The following is a 23532-nucleotide window of genomic DNA, read 5'->3' as shown; positions in this document are numbered from 1 at the left end:
TAGCTATAGCCTATCTAGTAGTATACTGATGTGTAATTATAGTACACAGTTGTGAAATGCCAAAGAAACCACAAATCATTAGTGACATCATTCAAGTGCCATGCACTAACAAAACCGGCAGTATATCGCACCCAAAAAGCTTTGGTGATGTTTGCTACAAGCCTTATAGAACTAATTACAGTGCTAACCTTGTACGCATAAAGAAATCATCACCTCATACTACAATCCGAATTTTTTTTATCAACTTGTTTATACATCATTTTCACTGTCGGAAAATAACCATAACCTACTGTTTAAGCACTTAGCATCCATAAATCTACAGTACATATGTATCAGTGTATTATAATGGCTATTCCACTAGACTAATTTTAATTTCCAGTTTGCATAGAAAATTTAAGATTGCAGTATCATTACACTTTGTGAGATTGAAGTTAAGGACAGTTTTGGAAGTTCAGTGTGCTATAGCTATTGGATATCAAATAGCTAGTTTACATGTGTGTAGAGTCATATGTGTACCCTAGGAAAATTATATCATTCTGTGTGGATATAACATAATATCCCTACAACAAGAATGCAATAGGTTTTCTGGATCATGAAATATTTTGTTGGCCACAAAACTGAATGAATAAAACATGTATTAAATACAGCTAGTGTGTAATGTTATCGTGATCTGATTTTCGAAAATCAGTCTTAATGTCACACGTGAAATAATTAGAAATTTACAATTCACTGTGTCTAAGACAGTTTGGCACCTGTTAGATTATTACTCAGAATTCAAGGTACTGAGTCTGACTAATAATTGTAAAACTTAATTTAATTGCTTGGAATACTTAATTTTAGTTGTAAATATTTGAGTTGTTAAATGTGTCATTAAGCCTGATTTTCAAAAATAATTATTGGGGTCACAATTATATGCAAAGGTCAAGCCTCATATTAAATACTTAACCGGATTTGCAAAAACCTGGCATAATGGCGCAAGCCTAGATTTTCAGTGTAAGCCATTGATTGGAATGGGTAAAATAATTATGTTTAAAAAATTCCAAAATTTTTTAAACACTTTGAAGAAATTTTAAGGATCCAGTGATAAAAATCTGACTACCATCTTATTTGCTTACTCAAGGGGAGTTCAGAAATCTTTGTTTCAGTGCAGTAGACTAAAGGATATGTGAGTTATGGGCATTTGTTGTTAAATTTAATTGAGGTATTTACTATTGTACTAGCTATATAACCAAGGGCGGATCCAGGGGGGGGTTCAAAGGGTTCCATGGAACCCCCCTTTTGAAAGAGCCTCTCTTACTCGAGATACTCTAATAGAGCAGTCAAGATCGAGATACTCTAATAGAGAAGTCTTAAGAGGAGCAGTGTAGCAGGCTCCGTGTGGAGTTATAGCTAACTATATAGTTGGTGAGGGTATCTATCACTGCTTGAAGGTTCTTAGTTTACTAATTTGTTAAGATGCCTTACTGTAGACATACTGATAGTAAAGTGTCAGTAGACTTAAGTATATGGAACATAATTATTTTACTAAGTTTTAAACTCTCAGTAAAACATCAGTGAATGCGGGTTTACTGAAAAACTACTAAAATACACTGCTTGAAGTTTCTTAGTTTACTAGAGTGGTATATCCCCAGTATATGGAACAGTTAATTGTTTGGAATTTTAGTAGCTTTTCAGTAAACCTGCATTCACTGATGTTTACTGAGAGTTTAAAACTTAGTAAAACAATTATGTTCCATATACTTAAAGTTACTGACATTTTACTATCAGTATAACTGGGCACTACTACAGTAAAACAGCTTAACAAATTAGTAAACTAAGAACCTTCAAGCAGTGATAACAAACAATTAACTGTTCCATGTACTGGGGATATACCACTGTAGTAAACTAAGATACTTCAAGCAGTGTATGGTGAGGGGCAACCATTGTCAGCAGGTGATAATCTTTTTTTGGTCTTCGACTTACAACCAAGCTGAAGTTGCAATTCCAGAGTGGAACCCCCCTTTTAAAAAGTCTGGATCCGCCCCTGATAACTATAAGAAAAAGGGCTAAATAACATGGGACCATGAAAGAAATTAGGAGAACTACGTACAAGACTTAATTCAGAGTAAGCGACCAAAATACATCTAACACGACTACCGGCAGTTAAAAGATAAGCTATTAAACAATTATAGTATGTACACATTGAGCTGAATCCTCAGAAACATTAATAACTCATGGTCATATAGGGACCCGCCGATCATGCTCATAATTTTACCTATTATGCTATGCTGCACTGCTAAAAAATTTACCTATTATGCTTAAATTTATGCTCAAAACTTACCTATTATGCTCAAATTATGCCCAATTATTTATGCCTCAGTTATCATGCTCTGCTAATAATTTCCAGTTTATGGATAAATAATAAGTGGCTGAAGCACAAACCTACTTGTCAAAATGCATATCACAGAAAAGATTGATATACTCTAATAGAACAGTCAGCCATGTGATTGTTCTATTAGAGTTACTGACTGTTCTATTAGAGTATACCGATCTTTCTGTGATATATAGCTGTTTTTATAAGCAAGAATTCATACTGTTACAAAATATTCTACCTATTATGCTAGCATTATGCTCAATGCTTTCGGGCACCTATTATACTCATAATTATGCCAGCATGATCGGCGGGTCCCTACTCATGGATGCAATTACACATCATCTTGAAATTTGGCTCATTTGTAGTACTGCTTGAGTCAGCTTGACTCGCTAAAAATATTTCAAACCTTATTGTGTTCAAATGTCTGACATAACATTTACGGCCAATCAAAAATTTTACAATACATTTCCTATGGGAAGCCATATAAGTACAGTGTCCATTACAGGCCTTTCCCTAACTTGTAATGGAGCCAAACCGTACGTGTCTGTTGACACCTTTGCTGTTACTAGTCATCTGGTTGGCTGAAATGTGAACTCTGTAGAGAAAAAATCCACTTATAATAATTTTTAGCTGTTTTTCAGGATTCAGCTCATCTTGTACCTACTATAGCTTGGCTTTCATTAGATTGAAGGATTCATACAGTCTACTATTCCAGTATAATACGTGGAGATCATTCAAGGTGCAGTAGTGACCATAATTCCAGATATGAGAGGTCAGAATTTATATTAGTACTGGCGTAACACAGTGTTTCTGCAAAAGGGATCAAAACATATTAGTTAAAAATAATCTATAGTGCATAATACAACAAGAAATATAAGTGATCAAGTTACACTACATATCTTAAAAATAATTATGTATAAAAATAAAGTAAGTGTTTAAAGTTGCAAAGACCTATTGCATACAAAAAAACATTATTTGAAGTTAGCATATTTATCAAACCCTTCAAGGAACTCAGCGACAGCTTCATGGCAATAGACATATTGCTCCTACAGAACAAGAACACACCAGTTAGTATATGATATAGTTAAACTCCACCACAAGTAGGATATCATAGTTGTCAACCCAAGGTTGAGGCAAAGCTGAGACCGAGGTGTTGATAACAAAGATATCCTCTGAGTTCTATCCCACCCTTTGGAGTACTCTCAATCGCTGAAATTGAGGTGTTGATATCACTGAAACGTTATGACACGCCTACTATCCCACACTTGACTTCATAAACAATATGATACATAATGAGGCTAGATGAACAAGTCAAGTTGTGTATGGTTCAGTTTTTACTGTGCTTGTAGTTTTAGGATATCTTTGATCCAATTGAATGTGTAAATCATGCATATTTATGATTCACACCTCTGTGGTTTAATTTCCTTTCCCCAAGATTTAACTTCCATTTTTCATACAGGGCTTCAGTGGGACAGTTATGTATACCACCAGCCAGTAATACTGTATGATAGTTAATTTGCTACTTACAGAATTTGCCACTAAGTTGGATCTTTCCAGACGAGCACTCTTCACAGTTTGGAATATATCCACACTACCATCAGTTTTGATACGCTCCAGTGTAGAGTATATGGTGATGAAGGTTCCAGTACGACCACATCCATTACTATATTAAAATTAATGTCATTTGAACAGTGTAATCATCAATGATGTGTACCACCAGGCTCTGATTGTGTAGGATGGGTTGGTGTGTATAGTATGGGAATTGGGAAATTACAGAATTCTGAGTTTAGTTATATATTTGTTGGGTGTATGTAGAGTACAGTGACACCACTATAATTAATGCATTTCCTGCATAAAGGAAACTGGAACATAAAAAGCAGGTTTCAGTGTATGTTAGTAATCTATGGAATATGTTGACATGATTTTTACTTACTCGCACATCACAGTGATGGCTCTATTTCCAGTGTTCTGTTGAACTGACAGTAGCTCCTTTATCAACTCCAGTAGAGCTTTAGTGTTTGATGCCTTCCCATCAACTGGCCAACCAGTGTAGTGTAACATTGTTACTTGCAATGGCTTCAGTGCCTATGTGTATTAGATATGTGATGTTATAACCCCAAGGCAACAAATCACTTGTATAGATAGGCCTACTACCTAACTCCTCAAGGTTGGACCAAGCTATTCAGTTAATGTGCAACACTTCTAGCTAATTTTCTACACAAAAATAGGCTTGTAATTATTGGAGGAAGTGTACGTCTATTAATAAATGATACTTGCATATGCTAGGCAGTAGGCACATACATACTCACTGATGTACATGATATCGGTAAACCTAGTTGCTTGCTATAATTGTGAGTGTACAACACCTTTGTTTACAAGAACTTACAGAAACAGCCCTTAGGCTGTTTACACCAAATTTTCGTATAATCAAATTATCCTTTTCCTCTTCAGACTTGAACTCTACTTTAATTTTGCTGTACTCTTCATCCTTGTCTGGCCAGTACTTGAAAAAGTTCTAAACAAAAACATCACAATGTATATCTCAAACTAGAAGTATGGATATCCATTACCCCTTGGTCATGTTCTTTACTGCAAAACATGACAATGGCAGAAGATCGATACTCCCATATCATCTTCCAAAAGTCAATTGTAGTGTCTTTCAATGGACACTGTGTGGCTATGAAGGCACTACGCTCCTTGTACCCCTACAACAAGAATACAATAGTTTTCTGGATTATAAAACATTCAAAATTACAGTATAGCTACGCTACAAGAAAACTTATGAATACAATTATACATCAAATACAGCTAGTCTGCATTGTTATCCTTACATCAATAAAACTGGCATTGATATAGTCTGATCCTGGAGCTGCTGTTGTTCTAAGCTGCACTCTCCTATCATTGACTGTTAAAAGCAGAAAAGGACAAGTATGAACAAAAGTATTTCAAAGAGCAGTTACTTTGTTACACATGCACACAAGAATGTTTCTCACAAGGAATCATATCTTTGAAGCGGTTTTTTGACTGATTAACTTCCTTTAAAGCATCTTCACATATAGCATCCGTCACAGCACGGGCAAACAGTTTGAGAGTCTACAAAAGATATAAAATGCTGCCATTTTGTAAGGATTATATAACTCCTTACTTCAAATTGTTCTTGGAATGCATTAATGTTTCTTCCTGGTATAATTTTACTCATCCGATTAATTTTCACTCTTAAGTTCTGCACATCAAACGAGGTGTCCCCACACAAAATCAACTCATCCAGAGCATCGTGTATGAAAATATACTGTGGCTGTGAGTTACAGATATAACATACACTATTTAAATGCATTTAATACTATCATACCAGTGTTTGCACCATGAACAATCGCTTGGCCCTCATATTCCTAACACATTCATACACGTTGACAGTGTTAGCTTCAGGCATCTGTTGCAACATGATGTCAAGTACTATGTAGGTGCCAGTACGACCCACACCAGCACTACAGATTAAGTGGTAAACCAGATGTAATTGTCAATGTGATAAAATCATAAACTTACCTGCAATGAACAAGCAAAGGCGGGCTGGTTTTGGAATGCATGTAGGTCTGTCGCACTTTCCTAATAAGACGTATCACAGCACTAGCAAACTGTGGCACACCATGATCTGGCCAGCTAGTAAAGAAGAAATGCTTCACTTCCAATGGAGAACCTTCTTGTTCAGTGCTCTACAATACAATAATTACAATCACAAAACAATAACATAATCGCTTCTTACATTGGTCACTTCAAACTTCCTCAGTTCATAGTCAGCGAAGTATTGTGTGGCTGTGAGCTTCACAGTGAGGTAAGATTTCGGTTGAGACACTTCTCCGACTTTCTCAGGCCAATATTGATGACACTTTGGTCTACCACCTTCCACCAGCTTTGTCAGCATCACAATTACAGGTACCTTGTTGTCCCAGACCATCTGCCAGAAATCCTTAACTGTGTCTGGCACAGGAGCTAAAAATCAGTGATTAAAATTGTAAGAATACGGCCATTTTAAATTAACCATCATACCTTGAGTAGCAATATATGCATTGCCTTTCAAATATCCCTGTATAATTTTATATGCTACATGTTAACGTATAACATGTTACTGTCTTACATCAATATAACAAGCATTAATGTAGTCAGTTTCATCATCTGTACACTGTTGGAGTCTGACTCGTGAAAAGTCATCTACATATTAACACATACACCAAGTATTCTACTAGTCAGCTATACACTTACAAGCATAAATGTTGGCATATCTGTTCTTGACACGATTAACTGGCAGTTTACCAATATCACATGACGACTGTGGATCTGTGCTAATACTCTGTATGATAAATAATACACAATGCAATAAAGTAGTCAGTATAGGTTTACCCTGAATTCCTCTTCAAATCCATAATCTCTTGCTTCATGCATTGTCTCAACATGTGAGTGAAACTCATTCAGAGGAATTGGTCTCAACCTGTTTTGCTCTGTATGGAAATTGAGTAAGGACTGACAACAATTAATTTAATACTTACGGATTTTATTAATGGTCTCTAAAGGAATGTCGCCTGTATTTGGTTTTAAAAAATCATTTTCAGAGTTCAACAGTGCAGAGTGTTTGTTCTTCATAGCTAATGAACTACTGCTGAGTGACTGAGCTGGTACTCTTTCTGGTTCGTACTGTTTAGATGATTTTTGACGATGTCTGTACACAGTATTTTCAACAAAATAATGTAATGTATAAACATACTGCTTATTTTTAATCATATGTAGGTATGTAGGTAAATATGTAAGCACTACTAAAGTAACAACCAAGTCCACAGTATAAAATCACTAGTATCTAATGCATGCATACATGTTTAATCACACCTAGTGTTGGACAACATGTAATCATATTGTGGTATATAGTAAGCTACTGTCGTGTGCATTCTTACCACCTCATAATAACAGTGGTAAAGTGTCGTGAAGGGCGCAGGCTAAAGAGAGTGCTCATCATTCTGCAAATCACTCTCAGAATATGTAGCATGGTAGTCTGGGGAAAAGCTCCCCTGAAATAGCTACTATAATTTTGGAAGTGATTTTTAACCTTGAAATATTATGACAGAAGTTGAGATCCAGGAACAATAATTAATTGAAAGGGCAGAATAACTTGGGAAATTCAACTTTGACGAATTAAAAAAAAAAGATGAAAGGCAAGAAAATCACAACTGACTTATGAAGCACTTATTAACATTTGACAAATTAAAATTTGACAAATGTAACTGATTCATCAAGTTCGTCAAATTTTCTTTTGTCAAAATTTCCTGTTGCACAGTATTGGATCTCAAAGAAAGACATTTTCAATCTTAACAGCTAGTGGATTACATAGGAGAAAATTAAAGAGTAGGTCAATTGGATTGTAAGATAATTTAGTTCAGAATATCAATATTTTTTGTTAAGCTTACTAGTAGTGGTACTTTTACAACTAGCCTCATCATCTTCATCTTTTATAACTAGCATAAAGTCATCTACAGCCAACTCCTTTTTTTAACCCTGACACACACATAGGCACACATGCCACAATAAATATGCTAATAACAGAATGGATAACACTCCTGTATATGATACATCACATATAGTAATAACAATGCTTACAATAGTTGGCATGCAGAATTTCTGTATTAAAGTTAATAGATCATTCTATTGGTACTAGTAATAGCATGGGTAGCAGTGAAATTTGGGATAAATACCACGAGTGTTGTATTGGAAATTTACCATTTTCAATACAACAAGAGTGGTATTTATCCCAAAATTTCACTGCTATACCCATGCTATTCCCAGTTAATACCATACTCGCTGTATATATGCATGCTGTGCATTAGCGTTGCTATGTATGCAATTTGTCACTATGTACTAAACACGCGTAAACACTAATTGGCGCTACATTGTTAACATAAATTTCTAGCCAATGAAATTGCAATTACAACTTTTTCACTGCTGTCAGTGAAATATGGGATAAATTTCACTGCTACTATTGAGACTTTTGTATGGGCAGTGAAACAGGTATGGTATTAGTAAATAAACTATAACAAAATGGTTCATTTTCAAAGGACTTGCAAATGACTAATGCCATAAAGAAGTGCTATTGGTACTGAAAACCTAGATTGATATACACTGGGAACTTATGCACAAAACAATTTAGATTGTGAAATTTTACTGCTTGAAAGTATGTGTACAGCATACAGTGATTGGCTCTTCAAATTCACATGTACACCCACACACAAGTTACCTGTACATAACAATAAGGACCACTACAATAATCAGTACTGTTACAACAACAACTCCAATGATTGCACCAACTATTGCTCCGGCAGAACCACCACCACTGCTGCTGCCCCCAGTTTCAACTATATATGGCAAAGAAAATATACATTAAATATGTGAAATACAATATAAATACATTAAATATACATTAAATGCATTATATATTAAATATATAAACTTTGGTACTGGCATACTAGTATACAATCACATTCATATTAAAGTTTACAGCTATCTGTCTTTCAAACATTCAGGAAATCACCATTATGTAGGTATTAAGTGTTTTTGAAGATGAAACGAAGCACACCCTTTAGTATTTATTATTAATTGCCAGGCTTTATCCACTTTGTTGATATGCAACGAATAGCCAACTTTATGACTGGAGTTTGACAAAGAAGTAAAATACTAATAATTTATAAAATGTCAATAAATGGTACATAGGGAACGTACATACCACTTGTGCACAAGGTTAGATCATCACTCCAAGTTCTATCACTCTGACAGGTCCTAGTGTCACTACCAGTTAGCTCATAACTAGTGTTACATGTGAAATTACAAGTGTCTTCATAGGAAGGAACTCCATCATCTCCCAGTGGTGAACAATTGATTGTTCCATTATTGGGACGATTGAGTGCTGGACACATAACTGAAAAAGCTTATTAGTTAACAAGTATGCAAATATTTGTAGGTTACCTCTTGTACACATAGCATCACTACCACTCCATATTCCAGTACTCAGACAAGTCCTCATGGAATCACCAATCCGTATCTCATACCCATTGTTACATGTAAGTGTACAATTATCTCCAGCACTAGGAATTCCATCAGCTCCCAGCATACAAGTGATCATTCCATTACTTGGATCATCAAGTGCCATACAGGGAACTAGCAAAATGAAGTACTATAAATTATGCACAACAAATGTAGCAAATTATAGTCGGCCTGTTTATCTAAGTCAGATATTGCTTTTTAACTACCTCACCACTCATTGTCTAATTGATTTGTAAGGAAAAAAGTAAAACAGAACACATTTGAATTGCTGCCTTATAGTAGAACAGCAGAGCATATCAAATAGTATCTCTACAGGGTAACTTGAAATGTCGTTTAACAATTTACAGGATGACTTATTTCTAGCTTATCTCTCTCCCCTTGCCAGCTCCTGGCTAGTTTATACTATAGCTATGACAGAAGTAGAGATAAAATGTCCTGTATGACTGCTACTTCAACTTAAATTCCTAGGATTTCGCCCACAGCCAGCTATGGGTGTACACCTGGAATTCTCTGTGTATGCATGTACGCATGTATTTGTTTGGCTTTCCGCAGTCTGCACCTACATAAACAAAATTTGAATGCTAAAGGCAGCCTGCGTGCAAGAAATGAATGCAATTGTGTTTAGTTTCTAGGCAGGTAAACTTTGCTTTAAGGTGGGTATTTTGTGCTGGTTTGAAATACGAGTGAAGTGGATTTATGAGGACATTATGAAAGCCTTTCTGAATGGGCTCTATGGGTATCAAACAATTAAAAAAACAGTGTAACTGCTGGTAATAATGGACTCCTAAAGGGTAATCCTCACATATGCATATAAAAAAGACATTTTTGAGATGATGTCTATAGAATTTGTATAAGAAATGCTATAATAAACAAAGCATAAAACGGTTAAGAAGCACTTTTAGTGGTTTAATTTTTATTTAGCAGTGCATGTACTGATTAATGGCGTTAACTTTTATTATTACTTTGATCAGAACTGCAATACCACATCAAAGAATGGAATGGCATCATCATAAATATTTTGGAAAACCAGACAATTGTCTACATGCAAAATCTGTGGGAATATATACTCAATTGAAAATTTCAGACATTTTTTTTTTCAAATTAATTTTTTTTGTACGCATTGATAAAGCAACTATTAAGCCTTCTTGCTGTGAAATTTCACACCCACAGCTACTTTCTTCTAGGAGATATACTCAATTATATTAGACCATTAGTAGTTTCACAATGCGTGGGACAGCAATTAACTTAAAAATTGGGTGATTTGTTCATTCCTAAAACCAAACAATCTCTTGTCTTAAGACAATAATACAAGTGATTTAATTGAGGAAAAGCATGAACTAAGAACACATGATTAAACTCTCAAGGATCTCTTCTTATCCATTTTAGATTGTAAGAATGGAAATCTTTGTCAACAAAGTGATTTGTCATCAATTTGTCGTCATACCTGATCACTATGCAGTACTATAAACTGATATTGAAAAGTTACTGTAGCCTGACCAGTAAATTAGCCATACCTTTGGAATGCTTCAGTGTAGAGTACACTGTATCATCACAAAATTTTAACACAAGGTAGATAACCAATCAGTGCTTCATTTTAGCTATAAAAAAGAAATTTGACCAATGTGTCAAAATGTATGGTTTTCCAAAATAGGGTTACAAATCAAACCTGACCCTATTTTGGAAAATCATACATTTTGGCACATTGGTCAAATTTCTCTTTTATAGCTAAAATAAAGCACCGAGTGGTTATCTACCTTGTGTTAAAATTTTGTGATGATACATGAAGCATTCCAAAGATATGACCAATTTACTGTCTAATACATAACAAGCTAACTTTTCAATATCAGTTTATAGTATTGTATGACAAGTTATGGCAAATCACTTTATTGACAAACATTTTCATTCTTACAATCTAAAAAATGGACAAAAAGAGATCCTTGAGAGCTTAAATCATGTGTTCTTAGTGCTTTTCCTCAATTACATCACTTGTATTATTGTCTAAAGACAAGAGAATGTTTGGTTTTAGGAATGAACGGATCACCCAATTTGTAAGTTAATTGCTGTCCCACGCATTGTGAAACTACTACATGGCCTGATATAATTGAGTATATCTCCTAGAAAAAGAAGCTATGGGTGTGAAATTTCACAGCAAGAAGGCTTAATAGTTGCTTTATCCAAATGCACAAAAAACTAATTAAAAAAAAAATCTCAGAAATTTTCTGTTGAGTATTCCCACAAATTTTGCATGTGCCCAATTGCATGGTTTTCCAAAATATGGTGTCCTGACTATTAATAACTGAAGACGAAGTGGCCACTCCACTTTGTTTTAGCTATGTTTTGCCTGTTACCTACACAGCTCTACAAACAAAGGACAGAGTAAGAAACACCTCTGTAATAAATCCTGCTACTATGGAGGTATCCATTATAAAAAAATGATTGTCATTATGCATTATACCAATAAATCAACACCTACACTGACTGTAGCAGAGAAAGAAATGGGACACAATTAATGGAGGATGAAGGTAAGCTAAGTATATGATGCATCCATTGTAACTGTTGCTGACATTTTAAATTGCTACAACTAGCCAAACTAATCCTACCAGTTAGTTCTATAACTAGAAATTGATTACTGAACACTTACTGATAGTCTGATCACTGAAAATTTAGATGGTTCAGGCACTCAAAATGAACCCTCTCTGCAAGACAACCAGGAATTACAATATAACACTTAAAGTATTACCCATGACTGTGCTTAGAAGGACTTGAGGGCATACATGATCAGTCATGCTGTCTGGGGTAAGTAGAATTCTAGGAAAACGGGAATGGGATGGGAACGGGAACAACCAGTGGAAAATGACTGATAAAGGTCATCACACCATTATATAGGTTGGATTTTACAGCACAACGCTTCTTTGCAGCATTATTGGATTATTCCGCTAAAATGATTGAAACACTCTAATAGAGCAGTCACCTATAGTAAAATACTCTAATAGAGCAGTCAAAAAATGTTTTACTACTTATCCCACCAGAGACCCACATTGATGACTTGTGAATTGATGGGCTATAGCTTAGGTATATAGACTAGCTAACATTGACAGTTAGCTACTCCCTTGAAACCATAAAATTTAAACCATTATAGCATGATGGGCATGTGGTAGTTGAAGTATGTGTAGGTGCATGGCTCCAATTAGGAGACTAAAGACTATATGAGTAGTCATAGGGACTCCTCTTGGAGCTACTCAAGCTTGACAAGCATACCATTGATGCATGCATACTCCCAACAGTAATTTGTGAATCTCAGTTTTCATATCATTATTAATTTAATATTTCAATATTTAAAAAAAATGGTTTCAATGGAGTTGCTAACTTTCAATGTTGATGACTTAGCTAGTTTATGTACCTAATCTATGACAACTATAGCCAATCAATTCACAGGCTATCAATGTGGGGCCCTGGCGGGATAATCAGCAAAACATTTTTGACTGCTCTATTACAGTGTTTTAGTGAAAGGATCCAAATAATGCCCAAAGAAACATTGTGCTGTAAAATTCAATCTATACACATTCTCTGCATAACTGTACTGTATGACATGTACAGTAAAGTTCAGTTATGTGGATAATTGATACTGTATGGAAAATACAATACTCACCAGCACTTTGACGTCCCACACAAAGTACAACATACGTATTACTTTGCACTGTACATTTATGGAGTTTTAAGATGAAGCACCCAGTAAATGCTTGTAATTGTACATTGTACAAAACTAATAATTACACTGATCAGCATGTATAGCCAAATATATAACTCACTTATAACTGTTACCACAACTACATTAGATGTAGCACTATCTCCATACTCATTAGTAACTACACATTCATAATCTCCAGTATCACTTGTCATCACATTAGTGATGATGAGAGTATCATTAATCTCATCAGTGATGTTTGTTCCATTGTGTCTCCACTGGTATGTGAAGTTCTCCACTCCCACACCCCTCACAGTGGTATTGAATGTGACATTGTGTGTCACGTTTACAAACTGACTCTCAAGTAGTGTCACATTCACCTCTGGTAGACCTGGGGCAAATACAGTACAGTTACATGGATAATAGCAGTACACTTGGGTAAATACAGTACGGTTATGTAAGGAATGTTACAAAAACAACCCAACTCAGACAGGGGTAAGTAGAATTCAAGGAAAATGGGACAGGAATGGAAAGCAGGAATGGGAACGACTCATGGAAAACGTCTAATGAAGGTCACCATGCAACTATACAGGTTACCATTAATGTAATAGTCATACTGCATCTTACTAATACTTTCTTTGCTTCTAAATGTTTTCTAAATACTCTAACTTTCTTTTGTACTGTACTTTAAAGTGGGTGTATATATATACATCACAACTGAACTTGTTTTCTCCTTTCTTCTATGGTTGGACTGTCCATACATTTTTGTACATTATTAAACTCTTACATAAAACCCAGTGTTTTGTGATACTTCATAGTAGCTACTTCATGCACTTATTGAGAAGGGTATATACTATGTACTGTACCTATTTGAATTATGTATTTGACCTGCTGGGTTTAGCTTTTAATATCAAAGTTATAGCTTATGAGTCCATTTAGTAAAAACAGTAGCACACAATCTTTGTAAAACAAAACATCTTGTGCTGTACTTTTAACCTGAATGAACATGTACTCCTAGCAAAAGTTTTGCAGTCCGTATTTTAACTGTTTTATTAGAACATCTTGACTGCCTCTTCTCACATTGTCACTTACTATAAGGAAATTAGCTTTACAGTTATCACACTCCATGGCAAATATCCTGGTTATTTCAGTGTTCCAAGTACTGTGTGATGCCAGGAGGAACTCTGAGCACATTGCTGGATTCCCTGTACCAAATACTCCATATCAAAATTCCATAGGGAGATCTAGGAAATGCTGTTATGGTGGTACAGGAGACTTAAGGGTGCCAAAATGCTTTAGGATATTAAAACACTGATTATTTTGCTAGCGTATTAATTATGTAACATTAGGATCTGTCTTTTTCCAATCTCTTGTATTGTTCTTGAATATTATAATGAACAAGAGCAAGCTATGGCAGCACTATTCCAGCTTGGGCTTTCTTCCTACTTCTGAGACCACCTTAATTCTGTTTGTCACATAACATTTTAACTATAAAGGTTTACCTATAGGAATGCTCCAGGGTTGGCACAAACCTTTTCATTAGACATATACACCCTGGCTTCAAGTATATAATGAGAGGAACCAGAGAAAATTAGCTAATACAAATCACAGAGCATCCGCAAGTTTAATACAATTTCTACAGTGTCACAAATAAAGTGTTTGCTGGCCAAAGAGGCTACTTTATACTGCAATTGATTGTTGTGGGCAGCTTGTTATACAGCCAACTTTGAGGTAGAGTGGATTCACATCACTAGAACTAAGTGTATATCTCTTATCTGCAGAGGTGGTAGTTCACGACAGTTAATTCCTTAAACTAACCAATTAACACAGGGCCAAAAACATTTTATTTGGGTAGAACAAGACACAGCATCTGTCTGGTGAAGATGATGACATTAAACTTGAACATTACAAATATATCTAGCTGACCAAGTGCTTTGTTTGATTTGTATAGCTTTACAATTAGTTCAGAATTGGAGGTTATCTTTGGCAGCTCCAGTTAAACCATGACCATGCAGTTGCTGAATTGGAACAGCCAATACAGGTAAGGAAGATATTGGGAAGTTGAAAAAGTACTCCCTGACAACTATGTACCTCTTTACACTACCCTAACTAGTAAGCTTTGAAGCAACTACCGTACCACCCAAGCGCAACGTCACACTCGCTCGCACATGCAACTTTGCTCGAGATTTTAAAAATAGCTAATTAAGGGGCGTGGCAACTGTTTTGCTTGTGATTCTTGTGAACAAAACAGCTGCCATGTTGTCTTGTGAGCGAAACAGTTGTCATGCCCCTTAATTAGCGATTTTTAAAATCTCAAGCAAAGTTGCGTGTGCGAGCGACTGCGATGTTGCGCTTGGGCGGTACCGTATGTACTACTGTACCAACTGGAATCAACATGCCTCCAGCTGTTATACACTCTGTAAACAAAACTATAGCTACTCACTTTACAAACCAAATCAACAAAAAAAAATCTCAACTCTTATTTTCATGAAATTTATCGACATGGACTTTACTAAGAAATTTTCTCACACCAAAATTTAGTCCATTCTATTGATCTTCCTTCAAGATACGACCACTCAAGTTTATTAGAAAATATTACAGTGTGGTCATAACTTTTGTCAGTGATTGCCTTTCTGTTTAGATTTTCGGAATGTTTATTAACTTCTCTTTCAAGTGATATATAATTCATTACAATTACTCAAAGGAAAGGTCAAACCACAAAATGTGACCTTTTCCTTTGATCTTAGTTTTGGATTGCTTTCATTTTTTGTTCAAATATCCTTCTAACACCCTTCTTTCATGGCAGTAAGTTTGAAGTTGGGATGGAAAGTAGATCATAACTTATCAATGGCGGATCCAGCATGGGGCATTTGGAACAAATCCCCCCCCCCCCCCTCCCCCCACCTTGTGGAGGAGCCATGCAGTCATGCTTCTGATTAAAATAGCTAAATTTTGTGTCAGGCCAAGATCGGTTTATTAACTCATGAAAATATGCACATTTTAGTAGCATTTATTACAAATTCACCTGAAACCAAAGCAGACCAGTCAAACTAGCTGTGAATTTGTCACCCAGCACCTTCTGCATACTAAGCGCCTCTAAAATTAATTATCATGTTGCTGTTGTTAAGATAATCAGAGCCTTTTAAATAGCTTTTAAGATTTCACAACCATCCGAAAAGGCAAAAATGGCAAAATTCAACAGTGAGACACTACTAAGAGGTGGTTGTTTGTTGCTTCAAAAATTCAGCACTGAACTAGACAATCTGGCTTTCCCCAACCACCTACAACTTACCCTGTTTGTGCCCCTCCCCTTGCCAGCTCCTGGATCTGCCCCTGGATATGGTTACATATGTAATTTTTGTTGATGTTTACATGCTACAGGGGGGTATAACTATGAACACTACTATAACAATACAAACTTTTAAATTAAATTATAGTATGGAATCTTGTCAGAATGCATGTGGTCAAGTTGTAACACACAAACAGTTGGAGGCATAGAACACAGGTATCATGACGAGATTAAACAAAAGTATCAATACTCTCCATTGCTGAAGACACACCAATATCCTCATGTTATGTATATCAATGCAGTTATGATAGATGATGAAAATATCATCTAAAGTCCACAATAGAGATTTCATACCATACAATGGGAAGGTTTAGTGGCAAATTATCTTATGGTACTGTAAGTTTGGTGAGGAAAAAGTTAGATAAAATTGTGAAACTTCTAATAGGAGGGTTTTAATTTGGTAAATCGTTCTGATTCACCAAATTTGCCAAACAATTTCTCTACTAAACGTTTCTGTTATTCTTCTGTAGTGCTTGTGTGACAAGTATAATTTCTTACATAGAATCTGCATGTGACATTATTTGATGTAACAGCTATACTTCATAAAATCACAAAATTGTGCCAGTGCAATGAAAACTTCAAAGTGGAACAACACAGAAATATTATTAGTATTGCCTTGCCATCACAGATATTATAGCAATTTACAGGTAGGTGATACAGTATAGATTGCCTGTGAGATCAAAACCTCTATATATTTACTCTGTACATTAACAGTTTCCAAAATATATTGCACCAGTAACTGCACCATTGGAAAACTTCAAGTATGAACATCAACAAAGACAAAATCATTATTGAATAAAAATAAATTTGTAACAGAATAATTCATTGTCTGAAACTGAAACATTCTTAGTATATCAGTGGGTTACATTCATTGCTGGACATACATGTGCAGTATTTCATCACTAGACACTGCTTGTATTCTGATTAATCCTTATTGACTGTACTACACCTATGGTATGTACTATGTATGTCCAGCAATGAATGGAATCCATGCACTGATATACTAAGAATGCTACATAAAAATGCTCTTTTATAAGTTTATTCTTTGGTTCTAAAATACGTATATGCAATGCCATTTTTGTCTATGTCGATGTCCCTATAGTTTTTTCAATGGTAAGTAAATATTTTTTGGCATTCATATACAGACTAAATATAATAATAGAGAGTTTAATTTCACAGACAGTCTATACTGTGCCACCCAAGATCTGTGATGGCAAGGCAGTGCTAATAATATGTTGCTTGGTGCACCATGGCACAAACTAAAAGAATACTTTATTTTCAACTTCACTATAGCAAATCCTTACCACTTCACACACTTTTTGTGTTGCTTTTCATGAACTATTGAATGAAGTTTAGGCCACATAGATAAAAATAATTTTAAAAATATAAAATTTTAGACTGCGCATCCGTAGAGGTTCTGCAATATAACTATAAATACCCAATCAAATAAGCTAACTTTTCTACATATTATGTATTCTGTTTAGTGAAAAATTTGGACCCCTATAAGAGCATGTGGTAGTTGATGCATATTTAGCTTTTCACATAATTGCTTGCATAACTTACTCTAAAGCAGCAATCAAAAATGTCCTTTGCTTTACCATCTTGTTAGTTTTGGCTATGTTCCTTCTGAAAATAATCCTGCAGATCTGCTACAAGAGGCCTTACTGTTTCAAAGTTGAAGAAGTCAGATCATTGGTGTCATGGCCCTACTTGACTAAAACTTGATGAACATTGTTGGCCTAGTTGGAACTTACCTGATGTTACTTCAGAAGAACTTGAACAGATGTAAGTCAGGCAAAGAGTGGATCTGATGTAATCTTTGAGAGTAGCAATATTGTTCAAGAAAATGAAGATTATGGATCCCTATCGGCATGCACTATTGATGAAAGGAAATATTCCTACTTGAGAAGGCTGTTAAAGGTCACAGCACCTTGCTTGAAATTTATTAAGGCAAGAGTTTCGAGTAGGTATACCAATGAATCGAAGAAGAGAATTTGTGAATGACAACAGATATTGATAATTTAAAGGACGAAGGGAGCATTCACTTTCAAGACTTAGTGTCTGCCAAATTGCTCTGGGTTTATGTTGCGCAACACAATAGGTTTGCCAATCTATTTTGTGCTGTGATTACCAAACAGAGGAACGGACTGTAGAAGCAACTTGGTTTAGAGTCAGACATATATAGAATTTTAAGATGTCATAAATGATGAACTGACTGAAGATGTAAAGTATACCTCGACATGAATACTTTACTGGATTGATGATCCAAGAAATTCACAAAAGGATAATCCATTCTGGTATTTCTCACACCCTGGCGAGTCTATGACAGGAATACTGGTTGCCTCAGGGAAGAGTTGAGGTTTAGAGCTTGTATTTCTTGTTGTCTTGTTTGCTGACGTCATGAGGTACCACCATTTGCCTTGCCCAAATGACTCCTTGGCTCAGGCAAAGGGTATCTGAAACTTTTCCATTTCAGTTTACTGGATTAGACTACCTGGGCCTTGTGTTTGTCAAAGAAGATAAAACCACCACAAAATTTGGATATGATTATTTACATGTTTTGCTGTGTGCGCTGTACACCTTGAGTGGGTACGAAGACTCTCTACTGAACATTTTCTTCATTGCTTGACAAGATTTATGGCTACCTGAGTTGATCATATCCGATTATGCTGCCCAATTTAAGCTGGTAAAGAACGTTGTTGACAAACAGTGCTCACCCTTGATAAAGAACTGGTGAAGAGATGTCTTCAAAAGGGAACTGGAGCAAGGAGACTAACACTTGACCAGTTTGCGGGCATTCTAACTGAAGTAGAGGCAGCTGTTAACACAAGACTGTTGACTTACGGCTCTATGTTGAATTCCAGCTTTATGTTGAATTTCAGCTTTATGTTGACTCTGGCTCATTTCTTGAATAGTAATTTGATATATCTTACATTTTGATGGATTCTCAAGTGGATTACTGCCCTTCAGATGACTCTGTGACAAGCTTTACTGGATAGCTGGAAAAGGGATCAAATGCAGCTGAACACATCTTGGAACACGTGGAGAAATGATTACTTAACCAGTTTACGTGAAACAGCATCATAATAGTTTGCTAAAGATCAAGTCCATACTCATCCTAGAGTAGCTACGTCAATTAGCTCTGATTAAGAAAGACAATATTCCTAGAGACGTGTGGAAGATTAGAAGAATTGAAAGTTTATATAATGGTATAGATGGGAATGTTCGTGCAGCTGAAGTTTACTTAGGGAGCATCCATAATTTTCAGTCTTTATGCAAGCGTACAAAGAGTACTCTTTTTTCTAGTCCCCTCCCTCCTTCACAAAGCATACTGTAAAAATGTTGATACTATGTACAGTATATACACAATGATTATTCATCATTTTATAAGCGTACGTGTGATTTAACCCCTTCCCCCCTAGCGTACTCTTTGTACTGTTGCGTAAAGGCTGAAAATAATGGATGACCCCTTACCTAATGGTGAATCAGATGCATTACAAGCGCAATCAATCATTCATATCCACTAGAAATAACTGATCAATTGGACAAAGGTACTTTCAAGGTAATAGAGAAGGTTCTGTACAACGTGCTGGTACATTAAGGAAACTAAGAGATCGCCAATGAGACAAGCAGCCATTATTGCAAGACAATGAGTGAATGAACTTTAAAAGGATAATGATTTGACTGTTTTATTCACAATAACTTAATACTTACTCTATTTTTATCATGCTGTATATTTTTGGTGCTTCCTCAGTATCACAGTTGTTTTATTACATAATATAACATGCATTATTTGAAATTGTATACTATAAATTGTTCTCTTCTACAATCATTAATCAGTCACCCGAATGTGTAGTGAATTCTGATGAACGTCTCAGCCAAGTGGGACATAACACCAGGTGTCCAACCGAAACGAGATGATGCAAAGCAGCTAGCTGTATTAACTTGTTTTTTATTTTATTTGTTATTTAAATTTTTTTACTAATTATCATTATTATTTGACAACTGCCAGAAAAGGATTAACAGCACTGGTGGCATCCACAGCAGGAGTAGATAGCAGTAAAGCAATTATGTTAATGGACATTAGGCAACTGCAAACCAGACTCTAAGCAAATAGTGATAGTCTGACCTATGTGCTATCCATCCAGAAATGGCTGCTGGTTGGCTACTATAGGGTTGCATGTATTTGGATTGTATGCAATTAGTACCAGTCGGTGCTGTTGATTTGCATAATTGCTGACCAATGATGAACTGAACCTTGACAACACTGTATAGATTAGAGCACCATCGAAAGGACCTGTGTTCTAAAACTTGCAACAAGAAATCAAGTCTACGGCATCTTCTATTGCTCAAAGTTCAGCACCTATTACCCAATCTACTTTAGCTGCATTGAGTGTTATTGATGAGATCTCTGATCAAAATTGTCGTAAGAACAACTCAATAATGTATAACTAGCCAGAAGGGGCTGACTAATCAGCTGATAAAAAATCATTCTTACTTCTCTTTGTCTATCAGTTTTTAACCTCAGTGTGGAAGTTGATAAAGTACTCTGCCTTGGTAGGAGAACTTGGCCCACAAAACAAATAGTGGGCCGAAATGGCAACGTCATCGTTAGGTATTCCCATGTGGTAAGTAAGGAGTCTGATATTAATAATCCTACTCTGGCTTCAGCTTCAAATTGTTCCTGATGATCTTGCTGTAATTCTTCTATTTCTAACCTCAACAAAATCAAAATCCTAAGTTTACATTGTTGTAGCTTTTGTAGTTCTGAGAAAAGAGCAAACTTTTTGGTGGATGAAATCAATCCTGACATTATTTGTGGCTGTGAATCACATATTGATGGTCAATGCTACACTGCTGACGTTTTCCCTAGTAATCTAACCGTTTTTAGAAAAGATACTGTAGAAGGAGGTGGAGGAGTATTCTTGTGTATTAAAAGAAGGTCTAAATGTAACTGAACAGCCTGAACTTGATGTAAACGTAGAAATTGTCTGAGCAAAAATAAATGGAGTTTATTAAAGAATTTAAACGATGGAAGCGAACTGTGCGGACGCCCTCCATTCAATTATCAATCTAATAGTCACGAGTGCACATTAGTCAGAATTTAAATGCATGTGTACTTTCATAATTTATTCTTTTAAACTATGAGTTGTGGCTTACGAAAAGCTCTCAAGACTTAGGCCATAAGACGTGTTGCCAAGAAACAAGCCAGGAAGCCACAGTACCTCCTCCATTATTCCTCGCTGTTCTTCACAGAAGTGACCTCGACCCTCCTATTAGTCCTGACTCATCCACATTACCAGGTACAACCTCACAGTACTCCACCTTTGCCTCACCAAGACATGACGAGTTCCGTGATTTGCAACCTTCAATCTCTATAAACTGGGGCCACCAGCAGCGTTTTTGGCCTCCAACTATAAGCCTCCGCCAGAAATACATGCCTCTTGATTATCAATTCGTACACAAACAGCTCCTGATTATCCAACGCTGGTTCCAGCATTTTGCTTACTCGTTTGTGTATTTTCAGTGTGTGAGTGTTTCATGGTCTATGTGTTTATGCATGTTTTACTGTACACATTTGCACTACGCTAGCATGTGTCGCAGTGTTTTCTTCTGCATGAAGTAGGTGAATTATTGTCTCACCAAGTGGACATGCACCAGCGCCTCAAGTTAGAAAACATGAGTTCTATGGTTTGACCTTTAACCTCCATACCAAGCAACCAGGTAGTGGTTCCTCAGGATGCCACCTTCCCCATAGGCCATTCACCCAAGTTTATGCCTAATTTTCCTCCCAGAGGCTAAACTTTTAGTAGTGTATGTAGTTCAGTGGCTCTGTTCTATTTAGTAAGCCAGGTGGCAGGGCCCTGTGCACTTACCACTATCACCACAATCAATGATTGGGGGTGACCATTAGGCGTGCGTCAATTATGCCAGGCATAATAGGAGATGAAAAGCATAAAGCATAAATGCTGACATAATGGAGCATAATGGGAAAATTTCCACCACACTAAGTATAACTTCTGCTATAACAGTCACAAATTCAATGGCTAACCTGTTTTGGATGGTGAAATGATTATTGACAACGAGTAGAAAACTGCACTACAGTCTTTGCTACTACAAGTTTTCACTCGACGGAATGAATGCTTTCATTGTGGATTTGAGTTTTATAGGACAAATGTAGTGACGTGCCAACTAGTACCAAGGCATGGCAAAGCAGTTTAGCTGAGCTTCAATCAATGTATTTGGTATTATATAAAGCATCTCATCATCTGATTTTGAATAAAATGTGATATGATGATTATGATTATTGGAAGTTCGATTGGAAGAATATACAATAGAAGCTCTGGTGATAGTAAAGTTAGTGGTGAGTCAGTATAGCTAGTGAATGTCTGGACATTGAAAATAGTGAAATCTCTACAGGTCTGCAATGAGACTGGGATAAATATCAAACCAGGAAAATATTTCAAAATGATCAAGATTCTCTAATAGAACAGTCAGTCAAACACTCTAATAGAACAGTCATCGCATGTAGAGAGAATGAGAACCATCTAAGTGTTTGTCCCCAGGAGGCTAATATGTACTTGGCATGGTGCTGCAAATGCAAGTCACACATTATACTGAGCAGTTGCTGTCCTTTGAATACCAATTGCTACAACTCAGAAGATCAATCAGAAACCATGCATAATGTTTTCTACATATTTGCATATATACAAAGCTACAAAGATATTAGACAAGAAAATCCTTATAGCTTTTGTGGTACTATAGATATGCACCCCTGCTCTAATATGCCTACCAACTCTGTAGCACATCCCAATTTCAAGTTATTGCTATTATTTGTATGTTGCAGTTGAATTGACATTTCTCAATTTACATTCTATCATATGAAGAACTTTTCTGTACAAAGAAAAAACACACGAAATAAAAGCATAATGCATTTCTAAAAAGCGTAAAAACAAGCATAATAGGCAAATTTTGGAGCATAATAGACTCAAGCCTAGTGACCATCAACCATCTGGTGTCTCAAGCTAGGATGTTCTAGGCAAGGTGGGCGAAAGGCATTAACTCTAG

General features: G+C 36.0%; 1 protein-coding gene across 2 annotated transcripts in view; it reads right to left on the bottom strand.

The window, feature by feature from the left end:
* Positions 1 to 3160: 3160 nt before the first annotated feature.
* Positions 3161 to 23532, bottom strand: part of LOC136255729 (uncharacterized) — a 172953-nt gene continuing 152581 nt past the window's right edge. For both annotated transcript variants that reach the window (XM_066048564.1, XM_066048565.1), the window contains 20 exons: positions 13240 to 13506; positions 9353 to 9544; positions 9114 to 9305; positions 8628 to 8745; positions 6895 to 7064; positions 6749 to 6846; positions 6611 to 6698; positions 6486 to 6559; positions 6398 to 6434; positions 6114 to 6340; positions 5897 to 6063; positions 5703 to 5838; positions 5499 to 5648; positions 5347 to 5446; positions 5185 to 5258; positions 4924 to 5058; positions 4740 to 4868; positions 4287 to 4438; positions 3881 to 4016; positions 3161 to 3399 (listed from right to left, as the gene is read on the bottom strand). In XM_066048564.1, coding sequence (XP_065904636.1) covers positions 3325 to 3399; positions 3881 to 4016; positions 4287 to 4438; positions 4740 to 4868; positions 4924 to 5058; positions 5185 to 5258; positions 5347 to 5446; positions 5499 to 5648; positions 5703 to 5838; positions 5897 to 6063; positions 6114 to 6340; positions 6398 to 6434; positions 6486 to 6559; positions 6611 to 6698; positions 6749 to 6846; positions 6895 to 7064; positions 8628 to 8745; positions 9114 to 9305; positions 9353 to 9544; positions 13240 to 13506 — 2717 coding nt within the window. In that variant the 3' untranslated portion in view covers positions 3161 to 3324. The remainder of the gene's footprint in view (positions 3400 to 3880; positions 4017 to 4286; positions 4439 to 4739; positions 4869 to 4923; positions 5059 to 5184; positions 5259 to 5346; positions 5447 to 5498; positions 5649 to 5702; positions 5839 to 5896; positions 6064 to 6113; positions 6341 to 6397; positions 6435 to 6485; positions 6560 to 6610; positions 6699 to 6748; positions 6847 to 6894; positions 7065 to 8627; positions 8746 to 9113; positions 9306 to 9352; positions 9545 to 13239; positions 13507 to 23532) is intronic.

Source organism: Dysidea avara, chromosome 5 (assembly GCF_963678975.1).
Source record: "Dysidea avara chromosome 5, odDysAvar1.4, whole genome shotgun sequence".
In the NCBI taxonomy this organism is placed as follows: domain Eukaryota; kingdom Metazoa; phylum Porifera; class Demospongiae; order Dictyoceratida; family Dysideidae; genus Dysidea; species Dysidea avara.
Note: the sequence above shows the minus strand (reverse complement) of the source record. Positions and strands in the feature narration are given on the sequence as shown.